This window comes from Drosophila takahashii, chromosome X (genome assembly GCF_030179915.1).
Source record: "Drosophila takahashii strain IR98-3 E-12201 chromosome X, DtakHiC1v2, whole genome shotgun sequence".
In the NCBI taxonomy this organism is placed as follows: Eukaryota; Metazoa; Arthropoda; class Insecta; order Diptera; family Drosophilidae; genus Drosophila; species Drosophila takahashii.
Window position 1 is genome coordinate 17,557,771 of NC_091683.1, and position 18,325 is coordinate 17,576,095.

At 45.5% G+C, this 18,325-nt stretch overlaps 5 protein-coding genes across 7 annotated transcripts in view; 2 read left to right on the forward strand and 3 right to left on the reverse strand.

Moving 5' to 3' along the window:
* Positions 1-2,650, reverse strand: part of NFAT (NFAT nuclear factor) — a 39,073-nt gene extending 36,423 nt beyond the window's left edge. Inside the window, exon 1 of one of the 2 annotated variants that reach the window (XM_070218537.1) lies at positions 1,892-2,650. In XM_070218537.1, the coding sequence (XP_070074638.1) occupies positions 1,892-2,021 (130 nt within the window). In that variant the 5' untranslated portion in view covers positions 2,022-2,650. The remainder of the gene's footprint in view (positions 1-1,891) is intronic. The other variant, XM_044396125.2, reaches the window with a different exon arrangement.
* Positions 2,651-2,862: 212 nt separating this feature from the next.
* LOC108070196 (RRP12-like protein) lies at positions 2,863-9,106 on the forward strand. Its single transcript, XM_017160577.3, has 10 exons — positions 2,863-3,105; positions 3,165-3,709; positions 3,770-4,674; positions 5,442-6,323; positions 6,378-6,512; positions 7,072-7,504; positions 7,561-7,823; positions 7,887-8,068; positions 8,123-8,672; positions 8,736-9,106. The coding sequence occupies exons 1-10, from the start codon at positions 2,964-2,966 to the stop codon at positions 8,839-8,841; spliced, it is 4,143 nt and encodes a 1,380-aa protein (XP_017016066.2). The 5' UTR covers positions 2,863-2,963; the 3' UTR covers positions 8,842-9,106.
* Positions 9,096-12,397, reverse strand: Tango2 (transport and golgi organization 2). Of its 2 annotated transcripts, none has more exons than XM_017160579.3 (4): positions 11,805-12,397; positions 11,034-11,156; positions 10,567-10,696; positions 9,096-9,658 (listed from the first exon to the last, which is right to left on the reverse strand). In XM_017160579.3, the coding sequence occupies exons 1-4, from the start codon at positions 11,944-11,946 to the stop codon at positions 9,202-9,204; spliced, it is 852 nt and encodes a 283-aa protein (XP_017016068.2). In that variant the 5' UTR covers positions 11,947-12,397; the 3' UTR covers positions 9,096-9,201. The 2 variants fall into 2 exon arrangements, with proteins under 2 accessions (XP_017016068.2, XP_017016067.2); XM_017160578.3 differs by having other exon boundaries at positions 10,567-10,867.
* Positions 12,398-12,974: 577 nt separating this feature from the next.
* Positions 12,975-16,758, forward strand: tth (toothrin). The gene is made up of 2 exons (XM_017160598.3): positions 12,975-13,717; positions 14,810-16,758. The coding sequence occupies exons 1-2, from the start codon at positions 13,407-13,409 to the stop codon at positions 15,864-15,866; spliced, it is 1,368 nt and encodes a 455-aa protein (XP_017016087.2). The 5' UTR covers positions 12,975-13,406; the 3' UTR covers positions 15,867-16,758.
* On the reverse strand, positions 16,719-17,760 carry BthD (BthD selenoprotein). Its single transcript, XM_017160599.3, has 3 exons — positions 17,638-17,760; positions 17,160-17,579; positions 16,719-17,105 (listed from the first exon to the last, which is right to left on the reverse strand). The coding sequence occupies exons 1-3, from the start codon at positions 17,665-17,667 to the stop codon at positions 16,899-16,901; spliced, it is 657 nt and encodes a 218-aa protein (XP_017016088.2). The 5' UTR covers positions 17,668-17,760; the 3' UTR covers positions 16,719-16,898.
* Between the last annotated feature and the right edge of the window lie 565 nt (positions 17,761-18,325).

Genomic DNA, 18,325 nt, shown 5'->3' on the forward strand with positions numbered 1-18,325 from the left:
TAAACGTTTAGAAATACAACTTTTTTTAGTGCTTGTAGCCACTAACCACTGTACTTGTGTGTACTTCGCTGCTCAACAAGTGCAACACTTTGTTAATTTTCTTCTGCTATTTTCTATTGTCTCCATTTCCCTTTCGTGTGGGTTTTCCCGCCGCCCCTTCCACAGCAGACACACCCTCGCAAAAGGAAACTACATTAAGTGAGTTTTCCAGCAGGTTGCCAAGGAGCCGCGACCTTGTTGGAAAAACATCCAATTCAATTCAATTCAATTTGATTATATGAGCATTAAGCGGAGCAAACAAATGGCTCAAGAGAGCGGAATGAAATGAGACAGCGTGTTGGAAAGCCGGAAAAGTGGGCGGGGGTGGGTGTGGATGTGGATGTGGGGAAATGGAATACCGAGCAAACAGCGAACAGCTGAGGGAAAAACTTGAAAAGGATTCGCGTGGTGTTGCCTAGGAACTTCAGCTTAAGGAATGCCGTTTTTTCAACAAAAACGTTTATAAGGCGACTTGGAAATTAAAGGTGTACCAAAGAGCAAATTATAGTCTTCTAAGCAGGGAGCAGTAAAGCTTTGGATTTATCAAAATGAAAATATACAAATATTTTATTTTATATTCCCTGTAAATATTATAAAGTTTTAAAGAAATTTTGTAAATATTATATGTTTTCATTTAGCTAGAACTTATTGAGAATTTTAGAGTCATTAAGGTGAAAAAAGCATTTTTCAGCTAACTGAAGAACTAAATTAAAGTTCGAAAGTTTAGCATATCTCCGAATTTAGTTTTCAAAGCATTTCCGCAAGAAGATTACATTTACGGGGGGATCCCTGTACTCGCCCATGTAAACATACATACATAATTGTGCGTGTGCGTGTAAACATAATTGCGCGTGTGTGTTGGTACACGTGCGTGGCTTTCAATGCCGCAAAGTTTGTGGGGGCCAAATAGTGTTTTTCTTGTTTTGTTTTTGTTTTTGTCAACTTTTGCTGATATCGATAGCAGAATTATCGAGAGTGGGCGACGGGCGGAGTGGGCGGCAAAGGGTGGAAATCAATCAAGAAATATTTCTAGGGGGCAATATTTTTACCCAAAATATGTGTATGTGTCCACCTTTTGGGGCGGTCTATTTTTGTTTGCCATCTATTTACGGCAAAAGCACACATAAAGTAAGAAAGGCAGAAACACGAAGACAAAATTTAAAATTAACCATCTCAAGCGTCTGTAAATTACCGCAAAATGGTCAATAAAACAGATTATGAAAGTGCTTTTTATCAGCTATACCAGACCTCCCATTTTTAAGTTATTTTAATTTTTAATATTCACTTCTTATAGCGAACCTCTTATTTTATGTATGTACATTCGTATGTACTTAGGTTCACTATCCATTTTTTGCAAGTAAACAAAAACAAGTTTGAAAAGAACTAAAAGAAATGCGTATCAAAATTCCAGGGTTAATCGAAAGAGTTATTTAGAAAGTTAGGAGAAAATAAGAAGAAATATATGTTTACTGAAGTGGTTGATTGTAATTCTAAATTCAAAAACAATTTCTTTACTGGTCCCTACTAAGGCCTACTATCTATAATAAATTCTGGGTTTCCCATACTTATTTACCAAAAGTTTCTTGTTTTATGAATCTGTAAAATATATCTTATAATTATTCCTTAAATCCATAAATGTAATGATTTCTTGAGATGCAAAAGTGTAAATATTCAAAGTCGATAAACCATAGTTTTAGGTAGTAATCGAAATTCGAATGACAAAGTGGGCAAGGTGTATTGTCATTTGGCGTACTTAAAGGTAAAATAAAAATCAAAACAAATGAGAGCAAAGAGAGGCTTTAAGGGGGAAAAAGGGGGAAGGGAAAGGGGGTAAAAGAGAGTGGGTACAAACCTGTTCCGCGGGCCGCGTACGTTGTTGTTGTTGCCTGCAGCGACGAACTGGAGCCCGGCGAGGGGTTGGGGGGCAGCAGCGGTACGGCCGAGGGTCCAGCGCCACTGGTTTTTGTGAATTTCAAAAGCATAGTTTTGGTCCGACGTCTTTGTTGATGTTGTAGTTGTTGTTATTGTTATTATCGATGTTTAGTTGTTGGCTTGGCTAACGGGACAAATTGGGAGTCCAAGTGGCCAAAAGGCTTTGGCTTTTTGCCTGCGTCAACGCTTCGTCTTCTTCTTCTTGCTCTGCTTCTTATTCGCCTGTCTATTTGTTGCTATTTTTAGCAACAACAATTCCTCCTCCTTTTCTGCTCTCTCTTTCGCCGTCTCCCTGTCCCTCTGCTCACTCGTTCTCTCTCTCTCCCTCTCGCACACTGGATTCCTGCTCCTGACGTTTTTTGTTTTATCAATTATATTACAGTTACAGTTCTTGCCTCTCACTCACTCACACACTCGCGCTCTCGCTCTCTCTTACACGAGTGGGTGCCTGCACATGTGTGCGTGTGGTGTGTGCCTTGCTCAATTGTTTTTGCTGCGTGGTCAAGTGTTTGGCATTGTTTTTTCGGTCGCACTATCACTTGCATTCACCGCTCCACTGGGTTGACAATGTCGCTGTTGCACGTTAACAAAAAAACACTATTTTGCGCACTATTTGCGGACGCTGTTTCTATTTGTCTTCTTCTATTCTTCAACTTGTTGCGCAGGGATGCCAGACCTGGCCGGTATGATACCGATAACATATGTATCGGGTTGATGTGTCGGCTAGTTGGTTGGTGTCTATGCTAAGTGGTGGATTTATTGGGTAATCGGTGGGTGACTTGGCTAGGGCACTCGAAATTCACCATTTGGCGATAACTATTGAAATCGATTACTGGTTGCTGTCTTGGCTAACTGGTGGATGACTTGGCTACTGATTATTCGATTGCACGTTTTATCGGTAAAGCGGGTACTCTTCGCACGTGTTGCGATTTGCGTGTTTTGGGTTTTCGGGCACTTTCTTTCGAGCATTTCTCGCTTTACTCGCACTGACCATGGGCAAATTCCGTTCGAAGCTAAAGCGCCATGGGAAGGGGAAGACGTGGGGCAAGGGCCAGTCGGCCACCTCGAATCCCGACCAGATGAAGCACCGCCTGAAGGCCAAGTCGCGTTTCTTCCAGCCCAACCTGAGTTTGGGTAAGAATCTAGAGTCTAGACAAGCAGGTGGCCATGATAATGATTCGCTCCCCTTCCAGCCGCTGCCACGCCCACCGGCCTCACCCTGGAGGCGGTGCACAAGCACGAGCAGCGCCAGGCGTTCAATGCGGAGACCACGACGGTCAACGAAGTGGCCGGCAGCCTGCGAAGCTTCCGGCTGGACGACGAAGAAGACATGTCGGAATCAGGGGGCACCGCACCCAGCGGCACCTACAAGACCTTCCAGACCTTCGCCTCCAACTACAGCAGCTGCAGCAACACGAGCTTCCGCAAGCTGCTCACCGGCTTCCGGGCCTCCTCGGATCTGCACAAGGAGATGCTGGCCATTTTGAGCGCCCTCACCGAGATAATCCGCGAGAGCGGCGGCGGCGAGACGTCCACGGAGTACTTCCTGCTGCTCATGGAGCAGATCGAGGCGGCCAGCGAGGAGCGGGACATTGTGGCCGGCGTGGCGCTGCTCTCCATGGGCATTAAATCGGTGCCGGCTGCGGTGCTGAGGAAGCGTTTCGCCCAGACGGCGGCCACCATGCAGGCGCTGCTCCAGCGGTTCGTGGAGGCCACCAACCAGTCGGTGATTCGCTATGTAACTAGTTAATTAATAACATAGGGATGGCTATTATAACCTCTTTTTCTTTATCCACAGGTCATTGGCTGCCTGTCCGTGCTGCTGCGTGCCCAGGACTACGCCACCTGGACGTACAGCTCCACGTTCCAGTACTTCGATGCCCTGCTGGCCTTCAGCATTCACTCCAAGCCCAAGATCCGCAAGGCGGCCCAGCATGCGGTGGTCTCTATCATACACGGCAGCTGCTTCATGTTGCCATTGGCTAAGTCTGATGAGGATCAGGAGGAGAAGGAGCAGCCGAAGGTGAAGAACCACCCTGCCAGCAGCCGGGTGACCAAGTTCTGCCTGGCCCAGTTCAAGCCGGAGGTGCTGGCCAATGCCCAGACGACGGTGCTCCACACATTGGCCCTGCTCAAGGACACTCTAGCTGGCTTCCGCACGGAGGACATACGCAGCGTGTGCGAGCACCTGCTCTCCATCATGACGGCGGCCAATGTGCTGGTGCGCACGAACTGCTTCCAGGCGCTGCACGCCCTCTTCCTCACGCGCAGCCCGAATCTGAATGCCTCGCTGTGCGCCAAGCTGCTGGCGGCCATCCACGAGTATCGGCCGGATCGCAGCGATGTCCGGCAGACGCTCGCCTGGGTGACTGTCCTGAAAGAGGGCCACCTGCACCTGGCCACCCTGCAGCTGGATCTGTGCATGCAGGCGCTGCCCCGCCTCGTAGAGATCTGCACCACGGACCTCTGGCTCTCGGAGCGAACGGAACTGGTGGTGGGCGTTTCGAACTGCATCAAGGAGCTGCTGCAGGACTGCGTTGCGCGTGCCTGTGCCACCGAGGAGGAGGCCCAGCGCAGCAGGCCCAGTGTGGCCAGGATAATCGGATCGCTGCACAAGGTCCTGAACGCTCCCTTCGGCGAGATCTCCAAATATGTGATCCTCATCTTCTCCATTGTCTTTGAGGCCTGCGGCAGGCAATTCGGGTAAGGCTATCTATATAATCTATATAAACCAGGTTTCGGAAATTAACACACATGTTAAAAACATGAAGAATTTTATTCCACAGTGTGAGCAAAATTGTTGACATGTGTGTCAAATAGAAAAGTGTTAAAATGTCAAAAATAACTGTTAGCACTTGTGCTTTTTACACAATGTGTTATGAACACGACTGTTTTTAACACAAATGAAAGTTACATTTCTTGTACTCTCGAAAACCGTGCAATTTTCCGTTCAACATACAATTCTGACACTTAAATGTAAAAAACTCATTGTGTTAAAAACACGCTGAGTAAAAAACACGTCGTGTAAATAACACCAATGACATGTGTGTGTGTTATTTATGTTTCTAACATATGTAGAATACAAATTTTTACACACAAGTCAATAACCTTTTTTGAACTTAACAGTGTTCAGTGTTTAACAGTGTTTATTTATTTATTTATTTATATAAAGCAAACTTAAAGTTAAAACTATGAGCTAACTAAGAATTAAGAGCTCTAGCAGCTAAGGCCTTCAGATCGTCTGAGGTGTTGAATTACATTTTTATTTTTATTATTTAAATTTAGATTTTGAGTTTAATTTGGGCTTTTTCAAGTGTCGATTTAGATACATTTATATTTATTATTTGAAATTTAGATTTTAAACTTAATTTGGGCTTTTTCAAGGAATGAGATGAGAACAGTGTGTGTTATTTTCCGAACCCTGATATAAACTAGATACCAAAACCTAACTAAATCCTTTTTTTCTTCAGGAAAGAACTCACTCCCTCGCTGCTCACAATCGCCAAGCGCTACGACAGCCAGAGCGGCCATCGCCTGCAGATCGAGCACACGCTGATCAGCGCCATCAAGGCTCTGGGACCCGAACTCATCCTCACCGCGATTCCACTGGCCGACGGCAAGGGCGGCATGCAGCTGGAGCGTTCCTGGCTGCTGCCCCTTTTGCGCGAGGGAGCCCACGGCGCCAGTCTGCAGTTCTTCAGGGAGAAGATCGTGCCGCTGGCCATGGACTGCCAGCAGAAGTGGAAGGAGTTCAGCGAAGCGAAGAACAAGTCATCGTCGCACATCTACGAGCTGCTCTGCTGCCAGCTGTGGGGCCTCTTTCCCGGTTTCTGTCGCCGCCCAAGGGATCCGGAGTACCTGCGCCAGCTGGCCCCCACTTTGGGTGCCGCCCTGGAGAAGAATCCCGAGTTCAGGGCCCCCATTTACGATGGTCTGATGGAGCTGCTCGACGAGAGTCAGAGTGCGGAGTGCCATCAGGCGATTGGCCAGTATGCCAAGAACTTTTTGCCCCGTCTGTTTAATATCTACACCCAGAAACCGAGTGGAACTTACGAGGCGGATCAGCGGAAGCGCGTGCTGGACGTCATCCGCTTGTATATCTCAAGGGCGCCGGCTGATGTGCAACTGCAGCTCTTCGAGAACGCCCAGGGACAGCTGGCGGCCAGTGCGGTGGCCAGTTTCGAGTACGACGCCCTGTTCGACATCAATGCGGCCATTGTGCGCGTGCAGAAGTGCAAGGGCATCGAGGCGTACTTCGAGAAGTACATGGCACCCATTCTGCGGAACGACAAGTCCAAGTTGGTGGCCAAGGATGAGCAGAAGCTGAAGAAGCAGCAGAGGAAGACCTACGAGTGGGTGGTATACTAGCTGTTTAAAGTATAAAACTAACTCTGGGTATTTTGTAGGCTCCTGCGGGAACTGATGACCTCGGAGCTGGCGTCTTGCCAGAAGTTCACCCGCAAGAACAGCATCGCCCTGCAGCAAATCCTGCTGGAAGCCTTCACCACCAGCTGCAATGTCTGCCAGGCCTCGCGATTGTAGTGAGTTTTTGAGTGTATAAATACTAGGGTTCGGAAAATAACACACTCTGTAAGAAACTTGTGTTATTAACAGTTAAAAAATTGTAGCTTACATATGTTAGAAACATAAATAACACACACACAGTTTATTTGTGTTATTTACACGTCGTGTTTTTTACACAACGAGTTTTTGACATTAAAACGTCAGAAATATGTGTTGAATTGAAAAATTCACGGTTTTCTGTAGTTGAAAAAATTCATATATGCTTGGAAACGGTTAAAAATAACAATTAAAATATCCTGGCCCAATATTAAATCTTCACTTTCCCTTCGATTCGTTAATGTCCATAAAATGTAATTTTCATTTTTGTAAAAAACACAGTGTGTAAAAAACACAAGTGAGTTGTGTGTGCTAACAATTATTTTTCACATTTTAACACTTTTGTTTTTGACACATACATATGTCAAAAACTTTGCTCACACTGTAAAATGCCATTTTACACGTTTCTAACATGTGTGTTAAATTCCGAACCCTGATAAATACCTCCAGTGAGTTACTACCCTGAATATTATCCCTTAGCTGCCTGAAATCCCTGATGGAGTGCCGCAGCAACCTGTCGTACAACGATCAGCTGGTGATGAAGGCCATTCCCGAGGCAGTGCTCAGCTACAAGGAGTTCTCCACGCGCAAGGAGCAGGTGGCCGAGCAGCTAATCAAATCGATCACCCAGCTGTACCAGGATGCGGGCAAGATCAATGACTTTGTGGACATATTGACGGCCGGCTTTACTGGCGACGAATCGCTGGTGACCAACACGATCCTCGCCTTTCGGGCGGTGCTCCAGCAGCAGGGACAGCATCTCACAGTGGCCACGCTCGAGTTCGTCCTGCAGCAGGTCTCCGTCTTCCTCGTCCAGAAGTCGCGCAATCAATCGGAGGCAGCCGTCGCCTTTCTGATCACCTTCATCAAGGTGATGCCCATACCCCTGGTGGCCAATCACCTGGAAACGATTGTAGGTAGTTCCCTATTCCTCCTAAGCAAATGATTAATCAATGATCCGTATTATAGATGCGCTCCCTGTCCGCCATGACCAAGGACACGAAGCGCTACTGCCGCATCCAGATCGGCTACTTCCTGAAGAAGCTCTGCAAGCGCTTCAGCACCGAGGAGCTGGCCCGCTTCGTGCCCGGCGACGACGAGGTGACCCACCGGCGGCTCAAGAAGATCCGCAAGCAGATGCGCCGGGATACGCGCAAGAAGCAGAGCGAGGAGGCCCAGGCGGATAGCTCCGACGAGGAGCTAGTTGGCGGTCTGGAGCAGAAGAGCTATACGTAATAGAGCCACCTATTCATGGGAATTACCCATTGATTTTAACCATTGTAATCCCCTCACAGCATCGATGACATTCTGGCTGACTCCGACTCGGATCTGCCCGAGGATATGGACGCCGAGGATGAAAGCGGAGTAGCTGGCAAGCGGGAGAAGAAGTCCAAGCAGAAGAAGAGCACTTACATACGCGAGGATCCCGATGAGATTGTCGATTTGGCCGATCTCAAGTCTATTGGCAATGTTTTAAGTAAGTTTAAAAGGAATTCTAGGATGCCACAGATATAATAACTCCATTTTTCAGCTAGTGGCTCTGCTCAAGCGGCTGCCACCGCCAAGAGCCTGAAGACGAAGCCCCAGCTGCCCAACGGCGGCTTCAAGACGGCCGACGACGGACGCCTGATCATCAGCGACAAGGCTCTGCGCGGCCAACGAGGAGGAGGAGGAGGCGGCGGCGACGATGAGTCCGACTCGGACTCCGATTCCGATGCATCGATGGGCGAAGCTGGAGGAGCGGCTAAGGAGCCCAAGGCCAAGCGCGGAATGGAGGAGGATTCCAGCGACGAGGAGGAGCTGCAGCAGCAGCAATCGAAGGCCGCCAAGCGGACGCGCAAGGCGGGCGATGCGATGAGCATGAAGTCCGGCAAGACGACGGCCAGCAGTCGCTACACAGCCGGCGGCAAGGGCATCCATCGCCAGCTGGCCGGTGGCCAATCGGATGCCATGTCAGTGAAGTCGGGCAAGTCGGCTGGCAATGAGTACAGCAGCAAAAAGGCCAAGGGCGACATGAAGAAGCGCGGGCAACTGGATCCGTATGCGTACATACCGCTCACAAGGAATAACCTGAACAAGAGGTGGGTATCTGGGGGCTAGGATGTATAACTATCTAACTCGATCTCTTTCTTTTTCGCCCGCAGAAAGCGTTCGCTGAACTCAAGGAAATTTAAGAGCGTCTTGCGAGGAGCAGGCGGTGAAGGAGGAGGAGGAGGAGGCGGCGGTCGGGTGTCCAAGAAATACAAATAGAGAGGCCACTAACTGGATCGTAAAGCTATAGAGATATAATATAACGACTGGATAGTGCGGACTGCTGATAAGCAAGCCGAGACGTTGATGATTATTTCCCTTCCCTGTTACCTTGCTTAAATATATAAATATAATTAATTATGTATGCTTGCGGAGGGGGTTGTAAATGCCAGAGATAAACTAAAGCGAAAACAGAATAGTCGGGTATTAAGTGACTATGAATAAAAGTGGAAAATGTAGCCTACATTATATGGTTAATAGTTAAGTAGCTATGACTATTTATTATCGTAAATGCCAGAGTCAAAATACAGATTACAGATTACAAATTAGTGGAGGAAGCAAATTCCTGATATATATATTCTATACATAGCCCGGAAAATCCTTTTCGATGTGCGTCCTGCTCCACTCGCCCTGCGGATCCAGTCCGGCCATCGTTTCCTCAATGAAGTGCATCCTGTTCTGGCTGTCCACCAGGATGACCGTGTGCGTCCGACTGCCGTAGGCATGGTCTGCAATGTGCACGTTGAGGGCACTCAAGCCCTCGCCCCAGTTGGGCGCCCGCCTTTTTAGCTCGGCATCTGGCCAGAATCGGTGCTTGTTCCTCAGCAGCTGCATCAGTTGGGAGGAGAGGGTCTCCACACTGGCACCCCCATGCTCCCGCACTATCGCCTCGAACTCCTGCTGGCCGTGGCGCACCTTCTCGAAGGGCGTGTGTGGCAGGCTGTTGCCGAATCCGTAGCAACCGCCGTTCCGGAACTCCTCCAGCGTCGGCGGCACATTGCTCAGCAGCTCCACGCGTGCGGGCAGCGATGGAGATCTTTAAAGAGGTATAATACATATAATGTATAAAATTATTACTTTGTGTTCACTTGAAGATGGAGATCTTTAAGCATAAATAAGGAATATATGTATATAATTAGTACTTTACTTAAACCAAACAAAACACAATTATTTATTTATATTGGTCTTTATCGCCGTAAGTCAAATTAAGATCATATAATTTATGGTCTTTTATTAATGGCACCCATAAACTGATATTGGTTCATCCAAATTTAATCCAGCTAAATCGCTTGATTTTTAGGAACTTATATTCCATATTCCTTAGAAAAATTCAAATATTTTGTAATATATATTTTTTATATTAGTTCTCCAAATGATTTTAAAGAAAATATATCAATTTTATAAGGGGACGAGCTCAATACCAACAGGTAACTTAGCTTTTTAAAGATTTTTCAGTTTAAAATATTTTTTAAATATATATTTTTTTAAATTTCAATGAATGTATGGTAACAAGAGATAAAGGGAGTTCAATATAATTAAAAATTTGGAACGATTTGCCTTAGGTTCGTATATTTAGGAGAAGTTACCAAAAAATTTATTAGAATTTTTAATAATTTAAAAACCTTTTTTAATTTAAATGAATGATTGGTAATAAGAGATTTTGAGAATTCAATACAATAAACTATATATTAAATATTTGGAATGATTTGCTTTGGGTTTGTATATTTAAAAGAAGTTACCAAGAAGTTTATCAGAATTTTTCATAATTTAAATGAATGATTGGTAACTAGAGAGGTATAGAGTTCAACACCCACTTTTTTTCAATATTTAAACTTTATAGTTCTAAATTTACAAGAAATCAACAAGATGATCAGTATTTTACTGAAAAAGTATCATGAAGTTCCAATAAATCTCCTTAGTTAATATAGAATATAGAGGACTCACCCAATCTCGATGGACACAAAGTTGAAGGCACTGTACTTGGTGCAGTCCTTGAGGAGCCTCTGGTTGTAGTTCCGGATGCTGTGCTCCTCGTCCGCCTGGGTGACGAAGTCAGCCACGATCATGCCGCGCCCTAGTAAGAAATGTTCGTTATTCGATTGCCCCTTACTCGGATTCGGATTTGGATTTGGATTTGCATTCAGATTCGGATTCAGATTCGTATTCAGATTCAGATGACTGTTGTTGTTGGAGGTGGTGGGCTTGTTGCTGTTGTGATTATGCGGTTGCAAAATGTTCTTGTGCGCTTCAAACAGAAAACAGAAACGAAGAAAGTTGTTTTTTTTTTGGATATTTTCATTTCTTTTGTCGCCTTGATTTGTGAAAGTTTTAGTTTGGGCCAAAATGAATGGTGCGTGTGTGCGTGTGGCAGTGAGTTTTGGTTAGTAAGCTTAGCTTAAATGGGGGTTTACCGACTGCATCGCGGGGCTTGGGCTCGCCGGTCAGGTTGAGCAGGGCGCCCACCTTGAAGAAGCCCGCGGAGTGGCCGATGGCCAGCCAGGTTCCACCCTCGCGTCCCGGCTCTAAATCGATTCCTGAAATTGAAGAAAATATATATTAAAAAAAATACTCCAAATTGTTAATAAATTTAATAATTATAAAGGGAATTTAACGTATTTTTTGATCATATATTTGTATAGTTAGTATTGCAATATTATAAAAACCTTATATTAAAACTTTAATAAATATTATATGCCCATATTTATAAGAAATATTCAAGAATATCAAGATTTACCATATAATTTAATTTTAATTGTATTGTTTTACTATCCTAGAACAACAAGCGTGAAACTTATTTTTACTGCACTAGTCACTATGAACATAAAATCTTAAATTAATTACATTAAACAAAATCTTTTACAAATACAGTTACAAGTTATTATATTATTATTTTATAATGCCTTTTACTATTATATTTTATTTAGGTTTACTACTTTTGTTTTAACACCATATTTAATCTTTCAATGTATCAATACTAAGACCTATAGTTTTTTAAAAAACATCCGTTAAAGCACAAAATAAAAATATAAAACTTTATAATTTTTTTAGTAACTTTTATGGCTGTTCATAAAGATTTGATATGATATCCAAGATAACGGCAGTTCTTAAAAAACATTAAAAATATATAAAAAAAAAATTCGAAAACAATTTAAAAGACCCTCTACATAATACTTATTACTTACCACCGTAAACATGATCGGCATTCGCCCACTTGGCCGCGGATTGGGTGGCCCTGGCGAAGAACTCGTCCCGATTGGAGGCCAAAATGAGCTTGTAGCCACCCAGCTGCGGATTGGAGTCCGCACAGAAGAATATCACGCACATCGTATATATGTGCAATACTATATAGGATATATGCGACTATAGTCCGGTTACAAAGTAGCGATGCGAGGTGCTTAGAAGTCGGCGGACAACTGGGGATCGGATCCAAAAATTGGCTTTAATCTCGACGGGGTGTCGGTATCAAAATGGCAGGTCGTTCAGTTCAGTCTCTTTGTTGCTGTGGCTCTACGATGGTTTTATCACTAAATTAACGTACAGCTGATATACAGTCTTATCCGTTGTTTACGAACGCAGCTAATCTAAATCGGTTAGTAAATGGGTTCGGTGCGGTTAGCTTGGTGGGTGTTTTTTCCATGAAACGGGCCCCTATTTGCGATCTATTTACGTCCCAAAAACAGTCTTTAATCGCGAACAAAGCTGTATTTTCATCTATTTCGTTGGTTGGTGTTCGCTTGTTTTGGTTTCACTTTTTATATTTTTATTTTTTAAGCGTTGCCAGCTGATGGGGAATCGATAAGAAATCGTTAACCCTATATTGCCGTTAACGATATATTTATTTTTGAAAGCTTTTCATAACTTGATTGATTAAACTTGATTTTTAAAAATAACCCCCCTAATATCTGACAACAAGAAAATTCTAAAAAAAGATGTAGAACTCAAATAGAAGGAATAATGTCGAGCTTCGCATGAACTAAACTTTTTAATTATTAACAAAACATAACAAAATAACGAATTATTTAACTTTAAAGGATAAACCTAAGAAATCAGAAACTAAGTATTAAAACCTTTTAAAAAACGAAAACATTTTTAAATTAAAAGCAAACTTTAGATTCTGATAAAGAAAAATGCAAACTAGAAAGAAATCCTTAATAATAACTGAAATACGGATTAAAATTCCACAATGGGTCGAAAATCAAGAATCTAGAATTCCAAAAATAATTCAAAAGGTGTGTGTACCCACTGAGCAAGGAGGGTGTACCCGCTATGTGAGGAGGGTGCATTCGCTTCACCCCACTGACATAGCGGACATTTTTGCGTGACCGTTTGCCGAATACTTTCCGGGCTATCGATAGTGCAATCCGGAATGCGGTCACATTGCGGAGCAGTAAAAATCGACGTTAACGTTTCTGATCAATTAAACAATAGAAAAACCCGGCCGCAGATCGCCCACTGACCGTACCGCCCTCGCCACGCCCACAGCGCCCACGCCGCCACGCCCCCTGGCGCGGGTCACATCGATAGAGAGCTTTGCGAGCGTGTGAGTGCGCGCGGAGTGGAAGGAGACGACGAAGAGGAAACCGAAAAAGAGGAAAAAAAAAACAGGCAGGCGAAAAGCGATAAGAAACGGAACAGAACACACTGGGAGAAACTTCGCGATAAGAAACCGAAACTCGGGGCCAGCGGAAATAGCCAAGATTCTGGGATGGATTAGCGGGCGATTGTGAGAGCCAACTGGAACTAGGGACTAGGATCTGGAGCAAGGAACCGCAGTCGGCGCAGCCATGTCATCCGGCGGCGCGGTCAACATCCAGATCGTCTCCATGCCGAACCTGGCCAAGATCGAGAGCTTCCTGAAGGACGTCAGCTACCGGGAGACGATCGAGTACAGCGCCAACTTCAACACGCGCCTCTGCATCGAGCGGCGCCTGCGGCTGCCCTTCCTCGACCCGCAGACGGGCGTCGCCCAGAACCACTCGCAGCTGTTCCTCGACAAGCGCCAGCGGATGCCGGGCTTCCGGCAGGGCCAGATCTACACCTACCCGGCGGCCCGGTGGCGGAAGAGCCGCCGCCAGTACTTGAGCAAGATGTACAGGTGAGGATTGAGCCAGGGGATGAAGAAATGTAGAGTTACACGGGCATTCCGAGGCTCTAAGATGTTCATGATGATCTTTTCTACCTTCTAGATACAAGTTTTATTAACTGGATTGTATTTTCTGTAGTTAGAACCTAGTATACATGTAGAAATCTACAGTTCCGAGGCTCCAAGGGCTTCAGAAATGTCCATTCAAGGTTCTAGATTGTAGTTCTTTTAATTGGATATCATTTTGTGTAGTTAGAACCTAGTATACATGAAGAAATCTAGAGTTCCACGAGTTTTTCCGAGGCTCCAAGGTCTCCAAAAAGTCAGTTTTTGAGGGGTTTTAGTTTCTAGATTTTAGTTCTATTAACTAGATATAATTTTGTATAGTTAGAATATAGTATACATGAAGAAATCTACAGTTCCACGGGTATACCGAGGTTCCAAGAGCTCTATAAAGTTCCTTTCCAGGTTCTAGATTCTAGTTCTATTAATTGTATATCATTTTGTGTAGATAGAATCTAGTATACATGTAGAAATCTACAATTCCACGAATATTCCGAGGCTCTAAGAGCTTCATGATGATTCTTTCTAGGTTCTAGATTCTAGTTTTATTAACTAGATTTTATTTTGTGTAGTTAGAACCTGGATTCTAGAGTTCCACGAGTATTACGAGGCTCCAAAGGCTTCATAATGACCCTTTTTGGGTTCTATATTATAGTTCTATTATCAAGATTTCATTTTGTGTAAATAGAACCTATTATATATAAAGAAATCCAGAGTTCAACAAGTATTTTGAGGCTACAAGAGCTTCATGATGATCCTTTTCAGGTTCTAGATTCTAGTTCTATTAATTGATTATCATTTTGTGTAGTTAGAACCTAGTGTACATAAAGAAATCTACAGTTCCAAGAGTATTCCGCGGCTCCAAGAGCTCCAAAAAGTTACTTTTTGAGGGGTTTTAGGTTGTAAATACTAGTTCTATTAATTGTATATCATTTTGTGTAGCTATAACTTAGTATATAAGGAAGTAACCCAATATTTGCAGTATAATTCCCTCTATAACATGTTAAACCCACTCAATTAACCACCTGTATACCCTTTCAGCCGCTTCCCGGAGCGTCCCTTCCAGGCGCTGCGCAAGGAGCACGAGGCGCTGGTGGCCAGCGGCGTGAACATGGGCCTGAGCCACAGCCTGACCAGCGGCGTGGGTCTGGGCGTGGGTGTGCCCATGTCGCTGCCCCTGCCGCTGCAGCTGCCGGGCAGCCAGAGCCTGGCGAGCAGCTCCTCCCTGACGCTCAACATGCTCACCGGCGGCGGAGCGGCGGTTCCGTCGGTTCTGGGCTCCCTGCACAGCGACACGGCCCACGATTTCAACGGGGCCTTCAGCCTGGAGGAGTCCAGCTCGCTGGGTGCCGCCGGCGGCGATACCTCCGACAGCAAGGACAGCCAGCAGCAGCAGCATCATCAGCAGCAGCAGCAGCAGCAGCAGCTGGCCGCCAAGGAGGAGCAGCTGCCCAAGGAGTGGTTCTACGATGACATGGACATGAACGACGTGGACTCGCTGGAGGAGCCCAAGTCGCCGGCGGACGATGAGTACGACTACGATCCGCGCTACGGCAACAAGAAGCGGCGCAAGCGGCGGCCCGGGAAGCAGCGAGGCGGGGATTCCGGCGGCGGTGGCGGCGGAGGAGGCACCGGCGGGAGTGCCGGCGGAGGCTCCAGCTCGCGGAGACGCAGTGCAGCGGCCAGGTCGCGCATCACCACGACGGACGCGGCGCTGGACGCCTCGCTGGAGGCCATCGAGTCGCTGGGCGAGAGTGTGCCGGGCAGCAATGGCGGCGGTCCGGTCGCCGGCGGCGGCGGCGGCGGCATTCTGGCCGGGATCTCCGGTGCAGGCGGAGCAGGCGGTGCAGGCGGAGCAGGAGCAGGCGGCGCAGGAGGAGCGGCAGGAGCTGCGGGAGCCAACAGCCGGCGATCCCGGGGAGCGGGAACCCGCGGAAGGCGACGAACCAAGGGACCCAGCAGCGCCGTCGGCGTGGCCTGCGATCCCAGTAGTCCCGGCCTGGTCATCGAGCCGCCTTCCTTCGAGAGCGCCGCCGCTGCGGTGGGCGTGGTGGAGGACGCCAACGCCCATCTGCGCAACTATCGGAAGTATCTGTAACTCTGAAAACTAATTCAATTCGCCGTGTAATTCAATCAATATCCCCCTGTTTTCGATTTACCTTTCGCACCTAATTTAAAGTTAGTTCTTAAGCCGCGAATGAGAAGAAGCTAATCACATTGTGGACCAGGAACAGGAACAGAAACAGGATTAGGATCAACACGCGCACCAGGCCGTAGCCAATACAATTCCAATGTTTCGCCTCTCTTAACTTTATGTTCCCATAGCCAATTGATTGTTGTTTTTTGAACTACCAAATGGGCGGGCGAGCTGCTTTCGAAGGGAAACTTACTTAGCAGCTCGCCAGTCTATTTAACTTATATTGTACATTTTCTATACGAGTGTACAGGCATTATATATATTTACCTGCATTATATTAGCGACTCTACTTAAGGCCAGCCCAATTTCGGGGCCCCTGGCTCTCCGCCTAATCGCAATCTCTCGGTTTCTGTTGCTGCTACTTTATATCTATCCTTCACAATTTCCCCAAAAACCCCACACACACATATTATATTCAATTTTTTTAACCAAAATTTTAGTTAAACAAAGGAGACAATTCAGATTGTAATCTATTTAGGCAAGTGGTAGGGTATCTCTAGCATATAGAACAAGCTAAGAAACAATTTCGAAAAACCAAAATTTTTTCTCTAGAATCATAATTCTTAAGCTGAGCTGAAAACGAAGAAAACAAATTTTAACAAAAACTAAGCGAGTATAAAAATAAATCAAGATCAAAACACACAAAAATTATGTACATTTTCGGAAGAAGAATCAAAGTCCACAAAATTTTAACGATTGAGAGGCAAAAATCAGACAAAAAAAACCCACAGAGAAGGCAAAAAAAAATGGAAATAGGTTTCTAAGATGTTTTAATATATTTTGTAATAACAAACGTGCACAAGTGTTTTTCTCGTAACCTTAAAAAACCATCCAGCAAAGGCAAGGGGTGTTCTTAATGATGGGTTCCTCGCGAGGATTGGCCCATCATCAATCATAAAGCTCTATTGCTGGAGGGGATTGGCTCGGTAACAACTATTTCCTGCGTTTGGCAGATGTGGAAGCTTCTTCTGTGGAGGATCTGGTGGTTCGCTTGCGTTTTTGACTGCTTTGTGGTGGCTCTTTATCCATTTCTTCCGGGGATTTCGTTGGCTTCTTCGGGGCTTTTGGCTGTCTCTTGGCTTTGGTTAGTTTTTTTGGCTCTTGCTCAGGTAGTTCCTTGGATTCCTGGTCTTTTTGGGCCTGCGAGAAACTAGAATAAGTTAAATTTCTTTAGGGATTTAATATTATACCTACCTCCTCGTTGGGCAAATCTTTTGGCAATGGTTTCTCTGTGGACTCCGTTTTATTCCCCTGCAAATCGACACCCAGAATCGCCTGGATCCGATCGTATACCTCCTCCACAGTGGGAAACTTGAGAGCACGTGGTGGACCTCGCTTTAGACCCGACCAAAGTGGCACCTGCTCCTGCTGCTTCTGCTGCTCCCCCAATCCAGATCCCAATCCCGGCTGCAAGGCCAACTCGAAGGCGCCTCGCCGCGGTGCTCCGGATGCATTCAGTCGCAGCTGAAGGCGACGGAGACCGCGTTCCCGCAGAGCAGAGTGCAGATCCTTCGCCCGACGACGAAAGACGCGTCAGGAACGACAGTGCTCCACATGGAGCACCGGTTCGTTGGGATCCAGTTCTGCGGCTTCATCCTCCCGAGCGGCTGGCTCCTGGAAAACGTTTCGGGCAGCTTTAAACGATTGAAAAATACAAGTGTACGCAACTTACCGCCGCTTTTTTGGCCCTTTTTGGTGGCATCTTAAGTTTGGTTTGGAATTTTTAAGACAATTTGCGCCTTTAATTTACAGCGTTGCCAGATGGTGAAATAACGAAGGAATGCCCTTGCTATTAAAATATACCTAAAATTAATGGTATTTAAATGGTATTTCTTGAAACTTAAACGGTATTTAGTGGTATTTTTCTTTGGAATGGACGGTAGTTTTTATTGTCATCGCTGAAAGCAACGCGCGATTTTCTGAAAAAAACATTAATAGAAGCAGCTGATTTAACTATTTACTTTATTTTGTCATGGATGCGCACTATATGAACTATTTTCGTGCCAATGTGCTCGAGGATCTCGGCAAACCAGGTGAATTGGACTCAGGGAAAATCCAGGACACATAAAATCCAGGAAAACAAGCGAGTTTAAGACTAGGTTCCACCATTCCACAATCTAGGCCACCTACGGTACGATAATCTCCGAAATTAACCCATTTCAATCCTCACCAGACACTTTGCAGGCCATCCAGCCGGATATGAAGCTCAATAACTAAAATATCTGCAAATTACGGTGCACTTTTTATGCAAAACTACTTAAAGGATCTGGAACTACTACTAATCCGATCTGGAGCTCCACTAAGGAAGCACTGCTGCAGCCCTAAGGAAGCATAACAATTAGAATATTTTAATCAGGATA